Raw genomic sequence first — 22,545 nt, 5'->3', positions numbered from 1 at the left:
GAGAACTCTTTATTAATTTGACAATTTCATCTTTAGTTATTTCTGCAAATGAACCATCAGCATTAGTTCTCATATATTCACTTATAACAGATGATTTATATAAAGAATTGATATGACTTTCCCACTTATGGTTTGAGACAAAAAAATCATCTGGCTGTTTATGCGAATTTGTGCCGTGTCCCACCAGGGACCAAAAAGCTTGCTCATTCCTAGTCAATATAGCATGATATAATTTAGCATAAGCAGTGTCCACACTATCCCGCTTTATCTGTAAGTTCCTGTTCTTAAATTTTTTCTTTGTATCTTGTATTTTCATATTCCTCTCATCCGATATTGAAAGTTTTAAGATATGATGCATCTCCTTACGATAGATTCTCTTTGATTCCGTTAATTTTGAACTCTTTGTTACGTTAACATTTAATCGCGGCTCTTGTATACTTGCCACAAGACTGGATAATATATTTTTAAAAATAGATTGCCAGGCATCCGACCAGTTATCTCCAGACTTTAATACAATCATGTCTTTCTTGGTGCAGGCTGTCATAGTTGTTTCCAGTTTCGATGCCTTCATTTGTAATTTATTGTTCCAGATAAGTCTTTTCCCATTTACAGCAGTCAATCTTCCACTATTGGCCATTGTGTGAGTCTCCCAATGATAGTGCTTGATGCTGATGACTAACCTTTGAGGATCATGGTCACTCTCGGCTCTAGGTATAATGGCATACTTTTTACACAAGTAAAAATGGGCATAATGGACAAAAGTAAAGTCTATAATGGAAGACCCCATTGGCCCACGGAATGTTAAGGAAGCTGGTTGATCAACTTTTAGTCTTCCGTTGAGAGTTCTATATCCTAGAACGGTTAACAAGACATATGTATCTCTGGGAGAAGTACCAATCTTTTTTACCTTGTTTTGTGAAGGAAATACTACTTGCGGAATATTGTAAGCCATATCTGGTTCATCCCCGGTTACTGGATTATCCGCCAAGGGCAACAGAGTCTGATTAAAATCTCCCATTAGAATGGCTACCATGTGTTCATTCATTGCCATAATTTTTTCCAATTTGTTCAATGTTGCTTGAGAGCTGCACTTATTTTCACTAATTGAGGAGGGAAATAAATATTAATTATCAAACATTTAATAAGGTTTTGATGTGTTAAAATAACTGGCAATATATATTTAGATGATGTTTTGAGTTTTTTACTTATAAGACATAATTTGGTACTTATTGAAATTGACAATCCTCCGCTTGATCTTCCGAAGGCGTTTTATTTTTTTGCCTGGATTTCATGTGTTATAAACTTTTGTATATTTAAATTCACGTAATGCCAGGTTTCCTGTAAACTTATTACACATTGTTCTTGTAGAAAGCTCATCATTTTGTTCCTGGCCTTTTCTAATTGTCGCTCAAAACCCGCTATATTCCAGGACAATATTGAAAACTCACTTTGTTGGACTTTCCTTATGTTAGATCTTTCAGGATTACTTCTTGACCTCGTATAGATACTGCCTCTTCCCTAAACGTGGAGCATCAGCAGGTATCATATTATTATCATGTTCTTTCCTTGTGGTGATTTGAAAGTTCTCAAATCTGATCTTATCTTCAGCACCTTTGTATGGAAATCTGGTACTTAATGGTGGTTTTCATACTCTGATAGTCTGTTGGCTGTTCTCAAAATATGTGGATATTTACGTTTCTCCGGCTGTCTGATTATAATTCCCCAGTCGGTTAAGAAGTCCTTAATATTTAGTATCTTTAGTGCCACACTGTGAGATACCCATGTTGTTCTTGTGATTTCGTACTCTGTGCTGGCTTTATCATCCGAGACAAAGCAAACAGCAGCGAGTGAGTTGAGTTCTTTCAAATTTTCAAAACAGTTTAATAACTTTAATAAGTTTTGCTGATTTAATATGTCATGATAGCCTTTTGACTTATATACAGGTATAAAGTCAATTATACAATTTTCGTCAGTACATGAAGATTCATTATATGGTGGCTGGAGCTCTTGGCACAATTTCCCTTTGTTTGATCTTTGGAGTTCCCCCCTCTTTATCTGTTGAATTCCCACAAAACATTCCTTTTGTACATTTTCCAAATCTGTACAGTTTTCCATTCCCTCTGTTTTTCCCATATTCACGGTTTTTATTGGACGACTTGGGTTCCTGACTTCCAGTTTTTCCATTATCTCTAGTATCCCATTCATAATCTTTTTCAATAAGGGTTCTTCGTTGCTTTGTACTGACATAGTTTTGTCCTCATTCTGTGTACATAAATTAACCGAGGAAGTACTAGTGTTTTCTATTCCCTATTGTAATACTTCACTGTACCTTAGTTGTGGTACAGTTATTACAAGTCGAGCGTTTGTTGGTATCTTAACAATGGATGGAGTTGGTGAAGTCGATATGGCACCAGTTACCGCTCTTGGTACGGTTTCGTGCTCTGATGTTTTATCAGTTGTTTGTGTGGCTTTAGCTCAGTTAGTCGAGAGACAAGATTTTTCATAACTTGGCCTGTTTACATCGGACGTAGGAGCCCCACTTAGATTCTCTTGATCTTTTGAGATTTTTGCCGATTTGTTAAACACTGGAAACATCACACTCTCCTTTAGCGCCGATGCATCTGGCGATGCGATGTTAGTTTGATCTCGTTTTTTCTCTTAAGTTTTCTTAGTTTTTTTAACCTCCTTTTGCTTAAATAGGGAGCGGAGCCCTCTTGATATTCATCAGCTTGTAATCCACTACAGGGGTTATTTACCTTTGGCTTTGAAGTTGTATTTACAGTGTCTTTTCTTTGATTGGAGCTGTCATTTATTACGTTACTTGTTTTGTCTTTTGTTTCTATTGACCTCTCAGCCGTATCTGGAAGGACATTTCTATTGATGCAGTTCACTCTGCAGTTCCCAACTTTGTTTGGTGATAGTTGTAATAGATCCACAATATCGTCCATACGTTCTAGATGTTTTACGGCTTTAATTAGTTCGCTCATGTCCTGTTTGATTGATGACAACATTGCGGAGTTATCCTTTATTGATATCATTTCTACTGCCATTTGTCTATAATAATCGACCTGTTCTGTTAATAGCTTTGATTGTGTTGTTAAAACTTCCGACATTTGAGTCAATGTACTACTTATTGCCCCCACTGCAGATAGTACCGGGAATTTAGGTGGCGTATGACCCACCCCATTGGGTTTGCCTTCATTATTTTCCATTTCCTGACTTTTTATTCCCAGGACCAGGTATTGTTTACTTCCTCGTTTTATGTTTGGGCTTTTTATCATTGTGTTATAATGTGTCCTCGGTGTAATTGAATATATACTTGATTTTGAAAATGAAATTAATGAGTTGGCTAAATAGTCCAGCTCCCTACATTGACTAGATGAAATTGAAGCATTAAATGACACATATGAACCCTCGGCTTGACCAAGATCTAAGTCGACACTACTATCCTCATTCCTTGATACATTTTGATCTTCACGACCATAGATTGAGTCTGTTTCCCAGATTGTTACATCTTTACTCCCTATATTATTTGCTGATTCTAAATTAGGATGTACCATTTCATTCATTACATCCACATCCACATCCACAACAGCGTCCACGTTCTTTTTTTCCATCACTCCGCACAAGGTAGACAGGGGAGAAGCTTCAGATGTGGTCAGAAGGTCCCCTACCCTTTTTATTTCATTTTGTATTTTTGTTACCTCCTAAGGTGCACAGCACAACTGGTGTTGATTGTATAGGCAGTGTGTTTAATGTAGGCGATAAGTTTTCTTTATCTCGAGTCATCGGAAAAGATGATTGTGCAACTTGTGACGTGGATGTACTTGTAGATAAACTTGCGTACCAAGTTGCTTTGTCATTTACTCTTAAACCATGATCAGCCATACTCCCTATTCTCCCAAAACATTCCTTAACTAACTGCTGTTTCAGGGCTGGAGAATCTATTAAAACCATTCGATCATGGGGTAGCTTTCTTGAAGTATCCTTTATATCTCCAGATCGAGCCTTATACGGTGTACCACAGACAGCGCTCTTCTCCACGCCTCTCTTTTTTTATCTGGATCCACCGTGTCTTCCTTGATGCGGCGCCCTGGTTAAAGCAGTTGGGCTTGACTCTCTCCTCATATCACTTCCTAAACAGGATTCCTTGGTCATAACTTTTCTGGGGTGTCTCACTTTCCCTTGAGACTCTTGAGTCCTTCTGCTTATATTTTGCTTCTTCTGAGCCGAAGTTATTGCTGATCTCGTTTTCATCTTCAGCTTACCCCCTGTATTGTACCGAAATAATATAATAATATTACAATATAAAGGAGCTACGATTCGTAGCAGGACCCGCCTTCTCTGCTGGTTACTCTGCTACCATCGCTTAAGTTCAGCAGAAGTTTGGTGCAAATAAGTGAAATAAGTGCCACTTTGTCCCAAGATTCAGGACCGAGCTCTAAGTGGGCACTCTGATAGGCTGTCTGGGTTACTCGGCCGCTCACTGCACCATGGCGTCGTGATCCCCGCAGTCACAGTAACATCTGATTGTGGGCTCTGTCTCTGAGCCTATCTCTGACCCCCAAATATTCCCAGAACAGCTGCTGCGGTCCAACCCCCACACCACGGCCCTCATCTTTGCCAGGCTCAATCAGCCTCACCTCCTTCCAGTGACAACTCGCGGAGGAGGACCGCGAGCCGCGATCAAAGTGGTGAGAGTAGGGGGTCCGGTGAGAACCAGCGGCAGAAGCTCCCTGCGGTGTTAGGTATCAGGCCGATATCAGGGCAGCGCCTTTCCCGCGGCGTTTACAGCAGCAGCCCCACTCTCTGCTCAGCTTCACGCCGGCTCCGTGAAGAAATGCCCGTGATGACAGCGTTTCGTCTGGGATTTGGCTTTGGCAGAACTTTTTCCAAACGGGGGAACGGGAACAGCAATCCGACGTCCTCCTCTCAGCTCTTGGCACAGAGCAACCATTCGGTGAGCGCAAAAACCTGGTCTGGAAAGCAACATAGCAGTTGAATCTGCTTGTGTTTGGTCAATGGTATAACACCAATGAAACTGCACATAATTTTACATGCTTAGTTCCTATTTATTCCAAGACATTATGTACATCTAAATCATGTTATAGGAATGGAATCCTGAAAATAAGGTTACTTATAAGTGAGGGGCAAAACATTATTTGTAATACGGGGCAAGATTTTCTGAGCCTACAGGGCAGATTGACTTTGAATCTTGGAGAATCTGTACATTTGAAACCTGGAAGAGATTTAATATCATGTAACACGACTATGCACGTAGTTTATTCTCCTTCAACAAGGACTGATTGTTGTTGAATTTTATCAAAATGAAGAGCTTTAAAATATATAAAAGCAACCGTACCTGTCCTCCACCTGTCCTTGTTCTAAGAGATGCTGTCCATCAACAATGATTGAATGCAAAATTTGTTGTCGGCTAAACATCTCGGCCTGAAACAACTAGTAAAACAACATAGGTCTTAAAATAAGAACAATGTGACATGAAGCAATTATACATTTTCTGTGCGGAAAATGTTACTTATACTCTTGCCATCTCTTCATAATGTGTAATGCTGCAGATTCACATGCTCTGTATACTTCTGCCATTAAATGTTGGGGTCGTACATTTGCATGTTGTTTTCCTTTGAACATGTTTTCGCACAACGGGTGAGTATGCGTATTGTAACAAAATAGGATAAAAAATTAGAGATCTGCAATCAGCCAAAGCTTCAGCGGAGGAGGGTGGATGCATGTAGATCTACAGCATTACAGATTATAGACAGATACTTAGAAAGTAAGCAACATTTTCCATTTTTAACTTGTGTGGCTGTAGATACATTTACTCTGCATAGACTGTAAAGCAGTGTCTTTCATAAGCAGTGGCTAGCGTGGGGGATGCAGATGTCTGAAACAGAGTTCTTAAGACTGTCTGGCAAACCATAGCCTGCTGGCGGCCCAGGATGTCCACGCTGTAGCACCTGGTAAACGTGTGAGGGGTTGACTGGGTGACCTCACTGCAGATGTCAGCTAGCGGAATGGTCCCTAAAAAATCATGGTAGTCCCATTCTTATGGGTGGAGTGGGCCCTGAGTGCCACAGTAGGACTCTCAGCTTTGCGGAAGCAGATCTGGATGCATTTGACAATCCATTTTGCTATTACCGCTTTAGAAATAGGGTGACCCTTGTGAAGCTTCATAAGGTCTACTAAGAGCTAGTCAGATTTTTGGAAGGGTTTGGTCCTATCTATGTAATGCATAAGACGTCTTATGACATTTAACATACATATATATAGCTCTTTCCTCTGCCTAATCTGGCTGTGGAAAAAAGGAAAGGGAGCTCTACGGTCTGATTAAGGTGGAAGGCTGAAACAACCTTTGGGAGGAACTTAGGAATGGTTCTGAGGACAAACCTATCCGTTGTGAAGTTGAAGGAAATGTTTTTGCAGGGTGAGTGCCTGTATGTCACTAATGGCTCCGAGGGAGGTAGAGGCCATAAGGAAAGCCACCTTCCAAGAAAGGAACTGGAGGGGGCATGAGTGCAGAAGTTCAAAGGCTGGCCCCATGATGAGTGGTATATCAAAGGTCCAAATGGGATCCTGAGGCAATGTGGGAGGTATGACCCTCTTGAAACCTCCATGAAAGCCTTGATTACTGGAATCCCAAATAAGGATGAATGTTCCCTATTTTGCATACCGGCTGCAATGACAGCTAGGTGAACACATACTGAAATGTAGGCGAGGCCTGACTTATGTAGAAGTAATACGTAGTAAAGAATATTTTGGATGTTATGTGTTAAGGTGTCCGGGTGTTTGGAGATGCAATTATGGGCAACCCATTTCAACTTTGCAGAAAAGAATGCCCATGTAGTGGTCTTAATTGCTTCCTGCAGAAGGATCATGCATTACTGCGAGAGGTTCAGATAGCCAAACAACAAGACAACAGGTGCCAGATCGCTAGGTTAAGCTGTATGGGATATGGGTGATGATCTCGCCTCGTCTCTGCATGAGGAGATCTAGCTTGAGGGGGACCTTCTTGTGAGAGCTGATGGACATTTCCAAGAGCATGGAGTACTAGGGCTGCTATGCCTAGGTGGATGCCGCCAGAATGAGTGCCAGGGATTGTTTGTCTCAACTTCCTCACCACTGACCATGTACAGGAGGAGTGGGAGAGAAGGAAATACAAAGGAAAAATCCCTGACTAACTTAGTTATCATGCTTTGTCCCTGGACTGTGTGTGTTGTCACCTGGAGGTTACATTTCAAAATGTTTCATCCCAGATAAGGCAAACAGGTTGATTTGTATGATACCACAATGCCAGAATTAACTTTGAAGGACTTGTGGGTGGAGTTCCCACTCATGGACAAGTCGATGTGTCCTGCTGAACAGGTCTGCAAAGTTTCTGTCCACCCTCGAACACGTTTCACTAACAGGTGTATGTGGTGGCGGATCGCAATGTCAGATCCCCTGTGCCAGGACTAAGGTCTAGAGAAAGTGATTTATAGGTGATTACGTTCTCTGGAATGACCTGGAGGAAGGCTTTGAGGGTTAGGTATATGTCTATCGTTACCAGGCAGTTGATGTTTCCGTAATGGTATTTTCGGGGAGCCACATTCCCAGTATGGTCATGTCACTGAGATGCGCAACCCAGTCTTTGAGAGATGCATCCCTTGTAATGTTCACTTGGAGGAACAGGGTCCTGTAAAAAGACTGCCCTGCAAGAGGTGGTTGCTGTATCACCAATGCAGAGAGCTATGAGAGCTTGATCTTCCTGGTGACCATGTGCTTGTGACTACTATGCTGCAAAGCACTCTTGTAGGGGACAAATATGTAGCCTGGCATGGGGTACCAGAGCAATGTACCAGGACATAATTCCTAAAGAGGCATCACTGTTTTGACTGTGAGTTGACGAATGGGCTCAAAAAGAGTCAGCAGTTGTTGAAATGCCAATACTCTTTGTTGGTTGAGGTTGGCTGTCCCAGAAGCTACATTCAAAACAGATTCAAGAAAGGCTACATTGGAAGGGGTTCCAGGTGGGACTTGGTGGCATTTATGGTGAACGTCAGGTTGTTGAGTTAGGAAGTTGCTGCTTGATTGTGGGCTAAGCATTGCTGTCTGCTGCCGCAATTGATCAGCCAGTCGTTGAGGTAGAAGAAGTGAGTGTTCTCACTTCATGGGTGTGTGTCTACCACTGCTAGGTACTTTGTGAACACCCTTGGAGCCATGGTGTCCCCAAAAACAAGTACTTTGAACTGTTAGTGATATCCACTTACAACAAAGCAAAGATACCAGTGGTCAGCAGGGTGACTAGGTATGTGGAACTAGGCATTCTTGAGGTCAAGAGCATTAATGAAATCACCTTGTTGGAGCAATAGAATGAAGTCCTGCAGAGTAGTCATATGAAAATGCTCCAATAGAATGTATTTGTTAAGTGCCAGATGTCCATGATGGGCCTGGGAGCCAACCTTTTTTGGGAATAAGGAGGTAAAGAGAGCATACACCTTTCCTGAGGTGCTGTGGGGGCATTCTCTCAATTGCACCCTTCTCGAGGAGCACTTGTACCTTTTTATCCAAGAAGCAGAAATGGTCTGTGCTGAGGACATGGTCGAGGGGAAGAATGTTGAAAGAGGGTAAGAGAAGCTCTAGGCAGTAGTCGTGTTGTACCACCACTAAAACACACTGGTTTGATGTGATTTCCTCCCAGTGAAAAAGAAAACTCTGCATTCTCACCTTGATAGTTGACTGTAAATGGAGGGGAGGTGGGGAAGTCATTGCACAGAGGTAGAAGCTCCTTTACCAGGGCCACCTCTGCCTGAGCTTCTGCTGTTACCCCAGTATGAACCCTTGGTATAACCTCTGCCAGTCTGCTGGTTGAAGGTTTGCTACTGTCTCTAACAAGATAAGGTGACATTGCCTTGGACCTTTCCATTGGTTGTTGCTTGTAAAAAGAGTCTCTCGGGGTAAAAGTTTGAAGACATCCACAGACTTTGCAATCTATATTCCTTATTTATTTCTCAAGGATGTTGTCAACCTAGGTACTGAAGAGATGCTCCTCATCGAATGGGAGGTTGAGGAGATGCTGCTGGAACTCAGGTTTGAACCCAGAGACACAAAGCCAAGCATGGTGTCTGAGGAGTCCGCTTATGTTGATCCCTCCACAGGCTGTGTCCGCAGTGTCGAGCTCACAAAATATGTAGGCGTTCTAAATAGTCTTGCCCTTCGACACCATCTCCTCACCTTTCTTTCTGTACTCATCTGGAAAGTGTTTTACTTGTTCCTGTAACTGCTCCCACTGGGATCTTAAATAATGTGAAATGAGATTGACAGAGTTGGCTGTACACCAGTGGATGGGTGTCCCTACTACTATAATGTTTTGCCCATTGCATACATTTTCTTGCTTTCCTTATTGGGTGGCCAAAGATGGCCAATGGCTTGTGCGCAGGCTCTCTGGAGGGCAGTGTGAACTACCAAGGAGTCCTGAGGGACCTGGCTTTTTATGTAAATAGGGTTGTTAAGGGAGGGTTTGTACTTCTTCTCAATCCTAAGTGTAACTATCAGAAATTTGACTGCTGTTCTCTGGCGACAATTTACCATAAGCAAGTGTAAAAACTGCACAAAATGTTTTGGCTTTGAGAGAGTGTCTCCACAAGGAAATCCTCTTCCTCCTGAATGACATTCATGTCTACCTAATGGCACTTCACAATCCCCTGTATGAACTCATGATAGAACGTGATGTCATTCAGTGAAGATTCCCTAACCAAGTTGTGATTTAAGCCAATATCATCTGGGGGGTTCAACATCAAAGCTGTTTCTGTGGTCCATCACTAGGCTCTGGGTCTAAGGGTTGGTCATATGGGTCCACTGGATCATATAGTTTGCTTCTATCTAAATAGGGTGTGGGGACCCGTCTCTAAACACTAGTAAAGGTAGAGTAGATGGTTTAGATAAACGTGCTGGTGAAGGATGTGGAGCTGGTGGAAGAGGTGGAGGAGGCAGAGGAGGAGGTGGCAGGGGAATATATATGAGAGGACTTGTACCCCTACCCCTGTGTTGCTTTGGTGCCAATCAGGAGTAGCCTCCGAGGATGGTTCTTCTTTGAAGGCAAACACTCTCTTGTGAGGCAGAGTAACTGATGGCTTCTGCGGTAGAATATTCGCTGAGATCTTGTCAGAAACAGGATAGATAAAAAGACACTTCTGTATGGGATCAAGCTCCTCCTGCAGGCGCTGCAAGATGGGAAAGTCTGATTCCTCAGAAACAGCAGTTGACAATGCTCTCAGCATCAACAGGATCTTCAGCATCAATAGGACTTTCAGCTTAGACTGAACCTTCGGCACCCACTTCGGGGGTGCCTTTGGTGCCAGCTTGGAGTTTGGTGTAGATGCTTGGCACCCTTGGATTGTGAAGGGCTTGAAAGGCAGTGAGGCTTGATGCACAAGTGCGAAGCATTTGTCAGCTCAGAAGCCTTGTTTTGGTGCCGACCAAAGAGGGTGAAGGACCTGGAGGTGACAGTCTTTTGTGTTTGTGCTCAGGTCTAGATGCCCAACACCAGCAGTAGAGTGCTCTACCTCGGCATAGGATCTTCTATGAAACCCCGTATTAGGTGTGTCGGTGTTTGAGCCAACTGGCATACTTACAGCTGTAGCAGTGATTTTCATTTGAGGGCCTAAGGTCTACAGCGTCAGTTCAACGCCCTCCTCTTCACTGTGCTCCAAGGCACTTGAAGAGACTTTCGCAGGGCTGGGTGTAACCTGGCCACAAAAGATTCCGCTCTCTTCATCGCCGATGGGGTATTTCTCCCCAAAGACATCCAGAGTGGTGCAGAAAGCCTGTTAGTGCATCTTATGGTGTACCCAATGCTTTTACTTTTATTAGGGTGTGCTTTGAATGGAAGACTGGCAAACTTGCGGGAGGTGTCATCATGGTCAGACAAGAGACACAAATTGCAGACGTGGTGTTGGACCAACAAGAGGTATTTGGAATTGCACTGTTGGAAGGATGCCCCATGTGGTCTGCATTTTCAGGTGTTGATATTTAATGGAGGACAGGCAGTCCCTGAAGAGCGCAGGGAGGCCACCAGCGTTCTTGGCATTGAGAGGTGAACGTCAGTCCTCCAAAGATGTGCCACTAAGTAGTGCAATGAAAAATTGTTGAGGCACAGACCGGTTTTCTGACGCGTCGTGTGTTGAAATCCAATCATGTGGGTCCAAAAAGAATGTGTATGAAATACAATAAACTCCAAGCAGCCCCTCTGAGTGAACATCCCAAGTCAACGCCAGAAAAAGCAAACTAATATGGAGTCAGTGCCCATGTGGATTGTCCACTAAGAGAGGAGTCACAGCACATCTTGTGACTTGAAAGATTTCTCCAAAGGAAAACGACATGCAAACATCCAATCCCAATACTAGACAGCAGGAGTATACACAGAATATGCATCTACAGCCACACATGCTATGAACAATGCTATTTATTAAAAATGTCAAGATACAGAGATACTCACATCAAAATTGCAGTTTTCTTCATTAATAATTTCTCATTTTAAAGCTTTCATGAGACATATTGCTCAAAATTAGTGTTTCACAGTGCTTTCCCCTCTCCCTGCACTTCAGGTATGAGGAGTCAGAAGGCTTTGGGGTTTGGGGGTCGGGCTTCATGTTGGGTCACTAATTATTGTGTATCAGCAGATCAACTTCTGAGAGAAGAATAGAGCCATAAATGTTTTCCAGTTTTTACGGATTGGAGTGTGAGATAGTGTCACTTCTAATCTCAGGGTCTGCCTAATCAGAATTGTTCACAATTTCTATAGTAAGAAGTAAACCAAGGAAAATTGAAAAAGTTGACAACTTTGTTTTTTTCATGCTAGGAAGCTTGGACAAAAACCTCTGGTATCATGGTGCTTTCTTGAGAATTTAAGTGCTCCTGCTATTCACCCATGCTGTTAGTAAACAGGGAAAACACTTAAATAATCTTATGGAAATGTGAACAGTAAAATCTGGTTTTATTATAAGAAAGAGTGACATGAAAGTGATATTTACTTCAGGGACTCACAACAAAATTAAGTCATTTGTTGTTTCAGTGAGAAATATGAATGAATAAAAATATATTTCGGGGACTTTCCTGTCACAGAACTAGTTCCTGCATGCAGGAAAACACACATACATATTATAATATGATTACATAGGCAATGAAGATATTTATAAATGTAATATGAAAAACTAAAAGGAATATGCTACTTACCAGTATGCATCTGTTCTTCGCATGTAGAGCTGCAGATCTACACACTTGTGAATAGATCGCCATCTGGTGTTGGGCCCGGATGTTTGCAGTTTGTTTTTCCTCTTGGAAAGTCTTTGGAAGTCACGAGGTCGGTGACTCCTCCTTTGGATCGTATTCCGCATGGGCTTCGGCTCCATCCTCAGATTGTTTTTCGCCAGCATGGAAAGATGGAGCGTAGAAGTAACAGTGAAGATGCCCATGTGTGTGCTAAGATAAACTGGAACAGATAAAGGAAGCCGGGGAGGCGGGTGGGCGTGTGTAGATCTGCAGCTCTACATGCCAAGAACAGATGCATACTGGTAAGTAGCATATTCCGTTTGAGGCATATGAGCTGCAGATTACACACTTGTGCATAGATAATATAGCAGTACCCACCGTTAGCGGCGACCTCCCGTATCTGTTGCAGTGGTTTGAAATAACGTTTTGAGTACAGCCTGGCCCACACTAGCCTTTTGCTTAGTTTGCACATCTACACAATAGTGTTTGGTGAAAGTGTGTGGTGTTGACCATGTAGCTGCTTTGCAGATATCATCTAATGGGATGTTCCCTAAGAATGCCATGGAAGCCCCTATTTTTCGTGTAGAATGGGCTTTTGGGGGAATGGATAGCGTTCGCTTTGCTTTATGGTAGCAGATTTGAATGCATTTTACAATCCACCTAGCTATCCCCGATTTTGAGATGGGGTTACCTTTGTGTGGTGGAGAGAAAGAAACAAACAGTTGTTTGGTCTTACGGAAAGGTTGTGTTCTCTGAATGTAGTAGAGTAAGGCTCGTTTGACATCCAGTGTGTGAAGAGCCCTTTCTGCAACGGTCTGTGGTTGCGAGAAAAATACTGGTAGTTCTACTGTTTTGTTTAGGTGAAAGGGAGAAATGACTTTAGGGAGGAATTTTGGGTTGGTACGGAGAACAACCTTGTTATGGTGCATTTGGAGAAAGGGTTCTTGAATGGTAAGTGCTTGTATCTCACTGACCCTTCTAAGGGAAGTGATGGCTACAAGAAAAGCGGTTTTCCATGTTAGGACTTGTAGTTCGCATTTATGCAGAGGTTCGAAGGGAGGCCCCATTAGCCTTGTGAGAACGATATTTAAGTTCCACACAGGTGAGGGTGGCACTCTGGGGGGAATTATTCTTTTAAGGCCTTCCATTAAGGCTTTAATGGCAGGTACTCTAAAGAGTGAGAGATGTTGCCTGTTTTGTAGGTAAGCTGCAATTGCTGCGAGGTGTAGTCGAATGGACGTATAGGCTAGATTGCACCTTTGTAGGTGGAGTAACTAGCCTATTATGTGTTGAATGGACACGTCCAATGGATTGATGGTGTTGTTATGGCAATACACAACAAAACGTTTCCACTTGGCGGCGTAGCACGCTCTAGTGGTAGGTCTTCTAGCTTCTCTGATGACGTTCATACAGTCAGGGGGAAGATTTAGGTACCCGAGTTCTAGGACTTCAGGAGCCAGATTGCAAGGTTGAGCTGCGCTGGGTCCGGGTGTTTGATCTCTCCATGGTTCTGGGTTAAGAGGTGTGGAGAGAGGTGTAGTTTTTGGTGCGGCACTACAGATAGTTCCAGCAGTCTGGTATACCACGGTTGTCTGGCCCACGTTGGAGCTACTAGGATTAGTGTGAGGGAGTGTTGTTGTAGTTTGCGCACCACTAGTGGAATGAGTGCGAGAGGCGGAAAAGCGTACGCAAATCTGCCTGACCAGTTCATCCATATCGCATTTCCTTTGGACAATGGGTGTGGGTATCTGGCGGCGAAGCTTGGGCATTTGGCGTTTTCGTGGGTGGCGAAGAGGTCTATCTGTGGATGCCCCCACATTTGAAAGTACGGGGGAAGAACTTGCGGGTGAAGCTCCCACTCGTGGATCTGTTGTGTCTGCCTGCTGAGCAGATCTGCCACTGTGTTTTGGACTCCTGGGACATGCTGAGCTAGGAGAAAGATTTTCTGGGGTATTGCCCATCTCCATATGCTCTGTGCTAGGTGAGAGAGCTATGGAGAGTGTGTGCCGCCTTGTTTTTGAATATAATACATGGCTGTCATGTTGTCTGTTCGGATCAGGACTGCCTTGCCTGAAATTTGAGTTTGAAAAGATTTTAGGGCTAAGAAGATTGCTAGTAACTCCAGATGGTTGATATGGAGTGACTTTTGTTGAGGTGTCCACTTGCCCTGTGTGGTGAGATGTAGTAGATGAGCTCCCCAGCCGGAGAGCGATGCGTCCGTTGTCAGTACTACTTGAGGAACCGGGTCCAGGAACGGTCGACCTTTGGAAAGGTTTGTGGTGTTCCACCACTGCAGAGAGCGATGGGTGCGACCGTCTACAAACACCAGATATGTTAATTGACCCTGGGCCTGGTTCCATTGGCGCGCTAAGCACTCTTGGAGAGGACGCATCTGGAGTCTTGCGTGAGGCACTATGAAAATGCAAGAGGCCATCATCCCTATTAGTTGCATAAACACTCGAGCTGGAAGGGAGTGTTGTACTATGAATTTTGCGCGTAGAGCTTGAATGCTTGCAATCCTGGCAGGATTGGGGTAAGCTAGTGCTCTTGAGGTGTCTATGGTGGCACCGAGGTATTGTTTTATGTGGGATGGTTGGAGATGGGACTTCTGGTGGTTTACTGTGAAGCCCAGCTGGTGGAGTAATTGAATGGTGGTAGACGTGTGTTGTACACACTGATTGTATGACCTGGCTTTTATCAGCCAGTCGTCTAAGTATGTGTTGTCTTCGCAAATGTGCTGCCACCACTGCCAGGCACTTGGTGAATACCCTTGGCGCTGTTGTGACTCCGAATGGGAGCACTCTGAATTGGAAGTGTTGTCCGTCCACTACAAATCTGAGGTACTTGCGGTGAGCTTTGTGCACTGGAATGTGAAAATAAGCGTCTTTTAAGTCTAAGGTGGTCAAAAAGTCGTTTTGGGAGAGGAGCGGAAGAACCTGCTGAAGCGTTACCATATGAAAATGGTCGGAGTGTATGTATGTGTTTAGGGGCCGGAGATCTAGGATGGGCCGCAGAGTCTCGTCCCTTTTTGGTATGAGAAAATATAGGGAGTGGACTCCCATGTTTTGTTGGTTGGTAGGAACATGTTTGATTGCCTATTTCTGTAAGAGGGAGGTTACCTCCTGCTTTAGGAGTACTAAATGTTCTTGTGACATTGGGCGCTGCCTGGGTGGAATGTTTGGGGTGGTAGATATTAATTCTAGGCAGTAGACTGATTGAATTATCTGTGTTACCCATTTGTCTGAGGTGATGGTAGCCCAGACGGGAAGGAAATGTTGGAGTCTGCCCCCGACCGGAGTGGGATGGTCTGGGGGGAGCGGGGGGAAGTTATTGGGTAGGCGTTGTGGTAGAGCGGGCATTGTTTGTTTTGCCTCTGCCTTTATTATTGTTACCCCTATAGCCGCCTCTTTGATAACCCCTCGTGAAGGTGGACTGAGCGGGGGATTTGTACGAAGTGGACGCGGTGTCTGAAGAGTAGCCTCTAGATGTACTTCGAAAGGAAGAGCGGCAAAAAGAGCATCTAGGAGGGTGTGACTTTAAGGCTCCCATGGATTTCGCCGTATCCGTATCCTTCTTCATTTTTTCTAGGGCCTCATCCACTTTTGGGCCAAATAGATGTTCCTGGTCAAAGGGATGGTTAAGGATGGAGGCTTGTACCTCCGGTTTAAACCCTGATATTCGTAGCCAAGTATGGCGACGGAGGAGGACGCTGGTATTGATGGCTCTGGAAGCTGTGTCTGCTGCATCTAAGGCACAGCGTATAGAGGTGTTAGTGATAGTCTTACCCTCTTGAATTAGTTTGTTGGCCCTAGCTTTATAGTTTTCAGGGAGGAGGTGCATTATGCTTTCTAACTCGTCATAATGTGCCCCGTCATATCTGGCCAATAGCGCTTGAGTATTGGCGATACGCCACATATTGGCTGCTTGTGACGCAGTGCGCTTTCCTGATGCGTCCAGTAGCTTTGACTCTTTGTCAGGCGGTGGTGCTTTGCCTGACGCCTGAGAATTTACCCTTTTGCGTGCAGTGGACACCACTAGGAAATCTAGTGGCGCTGGCCCTCTGATGTAGGAGGGATCTGTGGGGGCAGCTTTGTATTTCTTTTCTATGCGCGGGTTAATGACCCTGGCCCTAACTGGGTCCTTAAAAACTTCTGGCGCATGTTTCACCACTCCTTTAAGCATAGGTAATATGGAGGTAGACCTATGTGTGGTGTCGAATGTGTCACGGAGGAAATCTTCCTCCACGGGGTCGGTATGCAAGTCTACCCCGTGATAGTGTGCCACCCTCTGAAGTAGATGGTGGAACCCCAATGAGTCTTCCGGTGGAGATGGCCTGGAGGGGTAAAGTTCATCTTGTGGGACGTTGGGGATATCCGGGATATTGTAATCGTCCCATGGGTCTGGGGATCCTGTAGAAGTGGGCTCCCCTGTGGGTAGGTCCTGGGGGACATCCCCTATGCCATGATATGGGTCCCCGTAATTATCATCGTGTGGAGAAGGGGTGGGAGAACGATGAGGTTGGGGTGGAGAAGGCAGAGGGGGTGGAGGTGGAGAAGGTGGAGGAGGTGGGAGAGGTGGGGAAGGTATTCTGAACGGAGATGTAGCAGAGTCCTTCCTCTTTGGAGGCGGAGGTGGAGCAGGCTTCTCCAAATGTCTCTTTTTGGAAGAAAGTGTCAAATGTCCTGTTTTTGGATCCTTGGTGAGTGTTTTTTGCAAGGGATCTGGTGTAAATAAGTCCGGTGAGGCTGGTCTGTCCGTCGGCGCCGAAGGCGTCGGGCCGTTGGCTTTTTAGGCTTTTCCTTGCCGGTTCGTTGTTTGGAACCTGGTTTTGGAACCTCCGGACGCTTGGTCGGCGCTGAGATGGATTTCGGCCTCGAAGTGTCGGTGCCGGTGGCCTTGTGTGCTTTCTTCTGCACCGAAGGTGGTGTCGGTGCCGAAGAGCTGGGTTTCGACCCAGAGTGCTTCGGTGCGGAGCTCGGTGTCGATATGGAGGTCAGCTTCTTTTTCGGTGCCGAAGCGTGTTTATCGGCACCGAGGATAGGCTGGCTCGAGCCCGAGCCGCCGGAAGGCTTGCTTGGCTTCTTCACCGGGCCCGAAGGTGGGTGTTGGAAGCAGTGTCCTTGGTCTTGCCTAGGCCCGGAGGCGAAGGTGTGACCAGAGCCTTTTTCGGTGCCGGCAGGGGTGTGGGGAGGGGATCAGTACTCACGACCCTCTGCGCCGGGGTGATGTCCTCCACATCTGAGTCGTCGGCATCGGAAGCGCTGACGAGGCCCTCTTCGGTGTACCACTCTGGAGCGTCGATGCCTTCTCCGAAGATGTCGTCCGGAATCGTCGTCGAGGAGTGCGCCATAGTTCTTCTGGCTCTTCGGTTCCGAATAGTCTTTTTGGACCGGAAGGACTTACACGCCGGACAGTCTCGAGCCTCGTGTTCAGGGGAGAGGCAGAGATTGCATACCTCGTGGAGATCGGTGTGGGGGAATTTGGACCCACATCGAGGGCACTTTTTAAATTGAGTCCTTTCCATTAGCCAGGACCGAAGCTAGGAGAGGCCCGAAGGCCGCCGTCGACAACTGGAACTGAAGGTCCGTGCCGATGAGAAGGCGCGTCGAGTGGGAGAGATCGCGATCGAAACAATACCGCGGTTTGGGGTGAGGATTGCGCGTCGACTGTCGAACTGGAAGCTGTTCGGAACCGGAGTGCGAAGATCACATCCGAGCCCGATGGCGGAAAAAAACAATCTGAGGATGGAGCCCATGCGCAATACGATCCAAAGGAGGAGTCGCCGACCTTGTGACTTCCAAAGACTTTCCAAGAGGAAAAACAAACTGCAAACATCCGGGCCCAACACCAGATGGCGATCTATGCACAAGTGTGTAATCTGCAGCTCATATGCCTTGAACATTACTTTTACAAGTAATGCTTTCATTCCATATTAGAAATGCAGAACTTTTATTTTAAACATATTGTGACAGCACATTTGGTTTTGTTAACAGTGACATACAGATTATATGCACATGAACCTTATTTGCAGAAGGGTAGTAAAGTTTGGCACACAATCATTGAATGCCTTCTGGAAATCCTCTGTTGGATGATATAAATTGTCTCTGTTTCAACCCTGAAAATACTAAGTTCCCAGTCACCAGTCTTGAGCACTCCTCACTCTTTCAGTCCAATTAGTTACAGTTAATGGGTTCTCAATCCAAAACTACTCAGATCTGCAACCTTGGTGCCATCTTTTAAATCAATCTCTCTTTCGAACCTTAATGAAATGTGTGTAAAAGGTGACTTCTTCCTGCTGCATGTCCTGATATGGGAGTCTCAATAGTCAGACTTACCATTGTAATTATGTTTCATCTTGACCACTGAAGTGCATCTAAATAGCCTAGCAAAAACTCCCCACCCCAAAATACCCAAAACTTTGCTATGTGACTGATCCGTGAGCTTCAGAACTCCAATGGCATTACAGACGCAAGCAAGATTCTCTGTAACAGGTCCCCCTCAACGGCTGAGCCGACTTCAAAGCCTGGGAAGATTCCAAAGAATTAATGCCTACCAGCTGATACCTAAGGCTTCACTTTCTGGCCCTGATACCTACATATCTAAGGCTCTAACCACCCCACCTCCCCTCGGACGGGAACCTCCTACATTAAATTCAGACCTGCACTGAAAGTGCACCTCTTCCTATAGGCCTAGATACACTAATAATGGCTTTTGGCATTCCCCAATTGGCCTATCTAGAACTAAACTAATTACTTCATGTAAAATCCATCCTCCCTTCCACTTCAAGTGCTCGAATGCAGTCTCAAATGTAGTCTGACAGCAGTGCAGACAACTTATAAATGTTTACAATAAAATAAAACAGTACGTTACCTCATGTGCCCGCTGCTGTTCCAGAAGGCTTTGATAGTTTCCAGAGATTTCCACAGCCAGCTTCTGCTCAGTCTGAACCAACAGCTCCATCCAGGCTTCACATTTTTCCAGAAATGTCTGGTGCTGCAGCAGAAAAGCCTGAAGCTTACTGGAAGAAAAATTACAAAATGTTACAAAAATAAATATCTTTCTGTTTCAGAATGCACATGAATGTCTATAAATGAACACTGTACCTGGGAAAAAACCGACTGAAAGACACAGGTTATATCATTTTTGCAAATATAGGTCTGTAACATTGAAGGTTTCCAAAGATATAAATAAGTTCACTTAACAGCAGGTTAAGAGCAATGCTAGTAGAACAGGATAGTCTCTTTTTAAATCGAGGATACAAGCCAACGCAGATGTCTGTTTCTAAAAGATCTACTGTGGGATTATCAAGACCTTACAGGGGATTAGAGCCCACCAATGGCGTACTATTGTTTGGCTTTATTGTAACTCTCTTTTGCTTTCTTATTTGATGGCCTTCCCTGTCTCAGCTTGTCAATCTTGTGTATGTCCCTCCCCTGCAGAATAGGCCCTTTCACATCTCTCTGAGTGGCTTGCTTCTATCCTTCCACTGCTCACTTTTAGGGATTTTTTTTTTCATTTCGCTTAACCACTTCATGAGAGTCCACGTGTAAGGAAATGCCTCTTTGTGGATGGTCTCCCCCAGGTTTTTGGACTGATGCTTCTGTTGTTCCAACTCTGAAAGTGCACTCAGGCCTGCTAACCAGATCTCAGTTTCCCAATTGGAAATGGCTAGTATATGGCAAACAGGGCGTATAAGTAAGTGGGGTACCTCAGGGATTGCAGCGCTGGTTGTGTCACCCTGGAGGTCCCCCAAAGAAAAAAACAAGTCTCCCAGTCCACCACTTCAGGCTGGTAGAGCAGTCGTGTACGGCTGGCTCTACTTTGCCACTTGAATTCTCAAGAATAGGGATGCACACCTTTTTTCATATTCACAATTAGTCCATTATTTCAACTGAATGCGTGCAATTTGGTATGGTGCCATGCCCAAACCGCACCAAGTGAATAACATGATCCGAATATGGGCAGGACTCTGCCCCAACCAAATGCAAAGCTAGAATCGCCTATAAGGCAGTCATCTCTTTCAAACAATTTTCTCCATATATTCCAACTGTTATCCGTATTTTCGACACAATAGCTAAACTTGTTGTCAACATTGTTTATCTCGCCACACACGGAGTGGTGCTTGCCAATTTTCCTAATTTCTGATGATTATGCTGGGCCAGCTGAACCTCTAGCAAAAACCACAAAAGATGCAAATTCGTAAATTCTCACGCCTCCAGTCTCACGCCTGGAGATAATTTTACGTTAAGGAATCTGCGGCTAGTAGTCTCTATCAGATATGCCTTTTTACAGATTTTAAAAGTCAACTCAGTGCAATTTCTGAAGCGGTAATGTTATCCTACGGAGTAAAGACATACACTGCATACAGGTACTTCACAGCGGCCTATGAGACCAGTCTCCTGGACTCAAGGTAAGTATAGGGCAAGGTACAAGGCAGCACCAACAGGCCACCTCAGCAGCACCAGGGAGGCGGGGTGCAGAGGTACTTTTCAGCGTTGGGTGCCCAATGTTATCCTACGGGGGAAAACATGTACTACATTCGGACCCTTCACAGCGACTTACGGGACCAAACTCCTAGACTTACAGTAAGCATGGGGGAAGGTCCAAGGCAGCACCAACAGGTCACCTAAGGCGGCATTGGGACGGCCAGGTGCAGAGGTGCTTTTCAGCCGAGTGCCCAAAGTAATACTTTGGGGATCAGTCTGTTCGAAAAGAGGCTTCAGGCTTTGACTGGGAAACCAGTCAGGCTGAACCAACAGGAGGCTCAGGTCTCATGATGCTTGGGGACTTGGAAGTACCTTAGTTCAACTTCCACTCAGCCCAGGGGGAATGGGTGCAGAGGTGGCTTGAGGCATCAGGTTTTTCACAGCCGAGTCACCAGCGGTCAGGGGGCTGCAACAAGAGGCTGCATTCGGCGTTAAGGAATCCCCTCCTAGCAAACCCAAGGTAGAGTTCTTCTTTGGAGGGCCGGTGAACCATGCTGGCACTGTTGGCCCACTTTAACTCAGGCTTGGAGCGACGGGTGTAGTGGTGCTGGCAGGTGTCTGGTTTAATTGGCCCAGAGTCCTCACACTTCTTTCTTTGGTGCCTGCAGGGTGCAGAGAAGCAGCTCCGCTCCTCCACTGGAGTTCCTGAGTCTTGGCAGAAGTGCTGGTCCTCTCAGGCTTTTGGAGGCACAGCAGCTTAAAGGGTGAGTCAACTCTGATGCAATCATCAGGAACAGCTAAGAGGCCGGCAGGGTTGGCGCCAAGTCTTTTGCTCCTGCCACAGTACTTGCTGTTTGTGTAACGCCCTGAACGTCTCAGGATCGTTTAACAGACACGACAATGAGGACGCAACCACTTGTGAAGGGTTAGTTCTTTTAATGAAGGCAAATAAAATACAAAGAACAAACAAAAGTTATAGTCACTGGAATCCTCCAGGCTAAGTACGTTACCAGCCCACAGCACGGATGGTCCTAACCGTCCTCTGCATATACGCCGATCCCGGCGTATGCCAACAGAGGGCAGAAATGAAATGGCCGACAATGCCAATCGGTAGGCTGTGAGGGGCACGAAGAGTGTTGGGGAGAATCGAGGAGTCAGGGAAACACCCAGCCGGGGTCTCTACCTGAAGGGAGCAGCCGCTCAACCTCTTCCTCAGACTGCACCGGGACGCGGAGTCACCTCCTGGTGATGCGTCACCGATACCCCAATCACAAGCAAGAAGACTGAACCGAGAGCAGCCGCTCGATCGATCCTGTGGACTTCCGAGTCTGTAACGCGGCAAACACCTCCTGGTGTGCGTTACAGCTGGCAGTCCCTGTGTCTCTGGTCGGGCTGGGAGTTACGACTCCAACCAGCAAAAGCGCCACTGCGCTTGGACTCAGCCGAGTCAAAAAGCGAAGCTCAATGGTTGACCGGTAGAGCTTCCGGGTCCTTCACAGGTGACGATGGGGCAAGACACGGCCCAGGGAGTAACGACTCGACCTACCTCCGTTCTTGCCTTACTGGAGCACCACTCCGGAACACTGCTCTTCACGAAGCAGGTACGTCGGTGTAAACACAATATCCGACAGCCTTGTACCTCCCGGTTCCTCCCTTTATAGGGCGTGTTTTCCTTGAGTTATGTAACAGCTCTCCGGTTTACATAAGGGCGTGTTTCCCTTGAGTTATGTAACAGCTCTCCTGTTTACATAAGGGCGTGTTTCCCTTGAGTTATGTAACAGCTCTCCTGTTTACATAAGGGCGTGTTTCCCTTGAGTTATGTAACAGCTCTCCTGTTTACATAAGGGCGTGTTTC

At 45.4% G+C, this 22,545-nt stretch overlaps 1 protein-coding gene across 1 annotated transcript in view; it reads right to left on the bottom strand.

The window, feature by feature from the left end:
- Positions 1 to 22,545, bottom strand: part of SYNE1 (spectrin repeat containing nuclear envelope protein 1) — a 1,959,630-nt gene that overhangs the window by 315,094 nt on the left and 1,621,991 nt on the right. Inside the window, exons 122-123 of the mRNA XM_085611789.1 lie at positions 19,135 to 19,282; positions 5,363 to 5,457 (exon numbers count right to left, since the gene is read on the bottom strand). Of these exons, the coding sequence (XP_085467915.1) occupies positions 5,363 to 5,457; positions 19,135 to 19,282 (243 nt within the window). The remainder of the gene's footprint in view (positions 1 to 5,362; positions 5,458 to 19,134; positions 19,283 to 22,545) is intronic.

The sequence above is a fragment of the Triturus cristatus genome, chromosome 6 (genome assembly GCF_964204655.1).
Source record: "Triturus cristatus chromosome 6, aTriCri1.1, whole genome shotgun sequence".
In the NCBI taxonomy this organism is placed as follows: Eukaryota; Metazoa; Chordata; class Amphibia; order Caudata; family Salamandridae; genus Triturus; species Triturus cristatus.
Note: the sequence above shows the minus strand (reverse complement) of the source record. Positions and strands in the feature narration are given on the sequence as shown.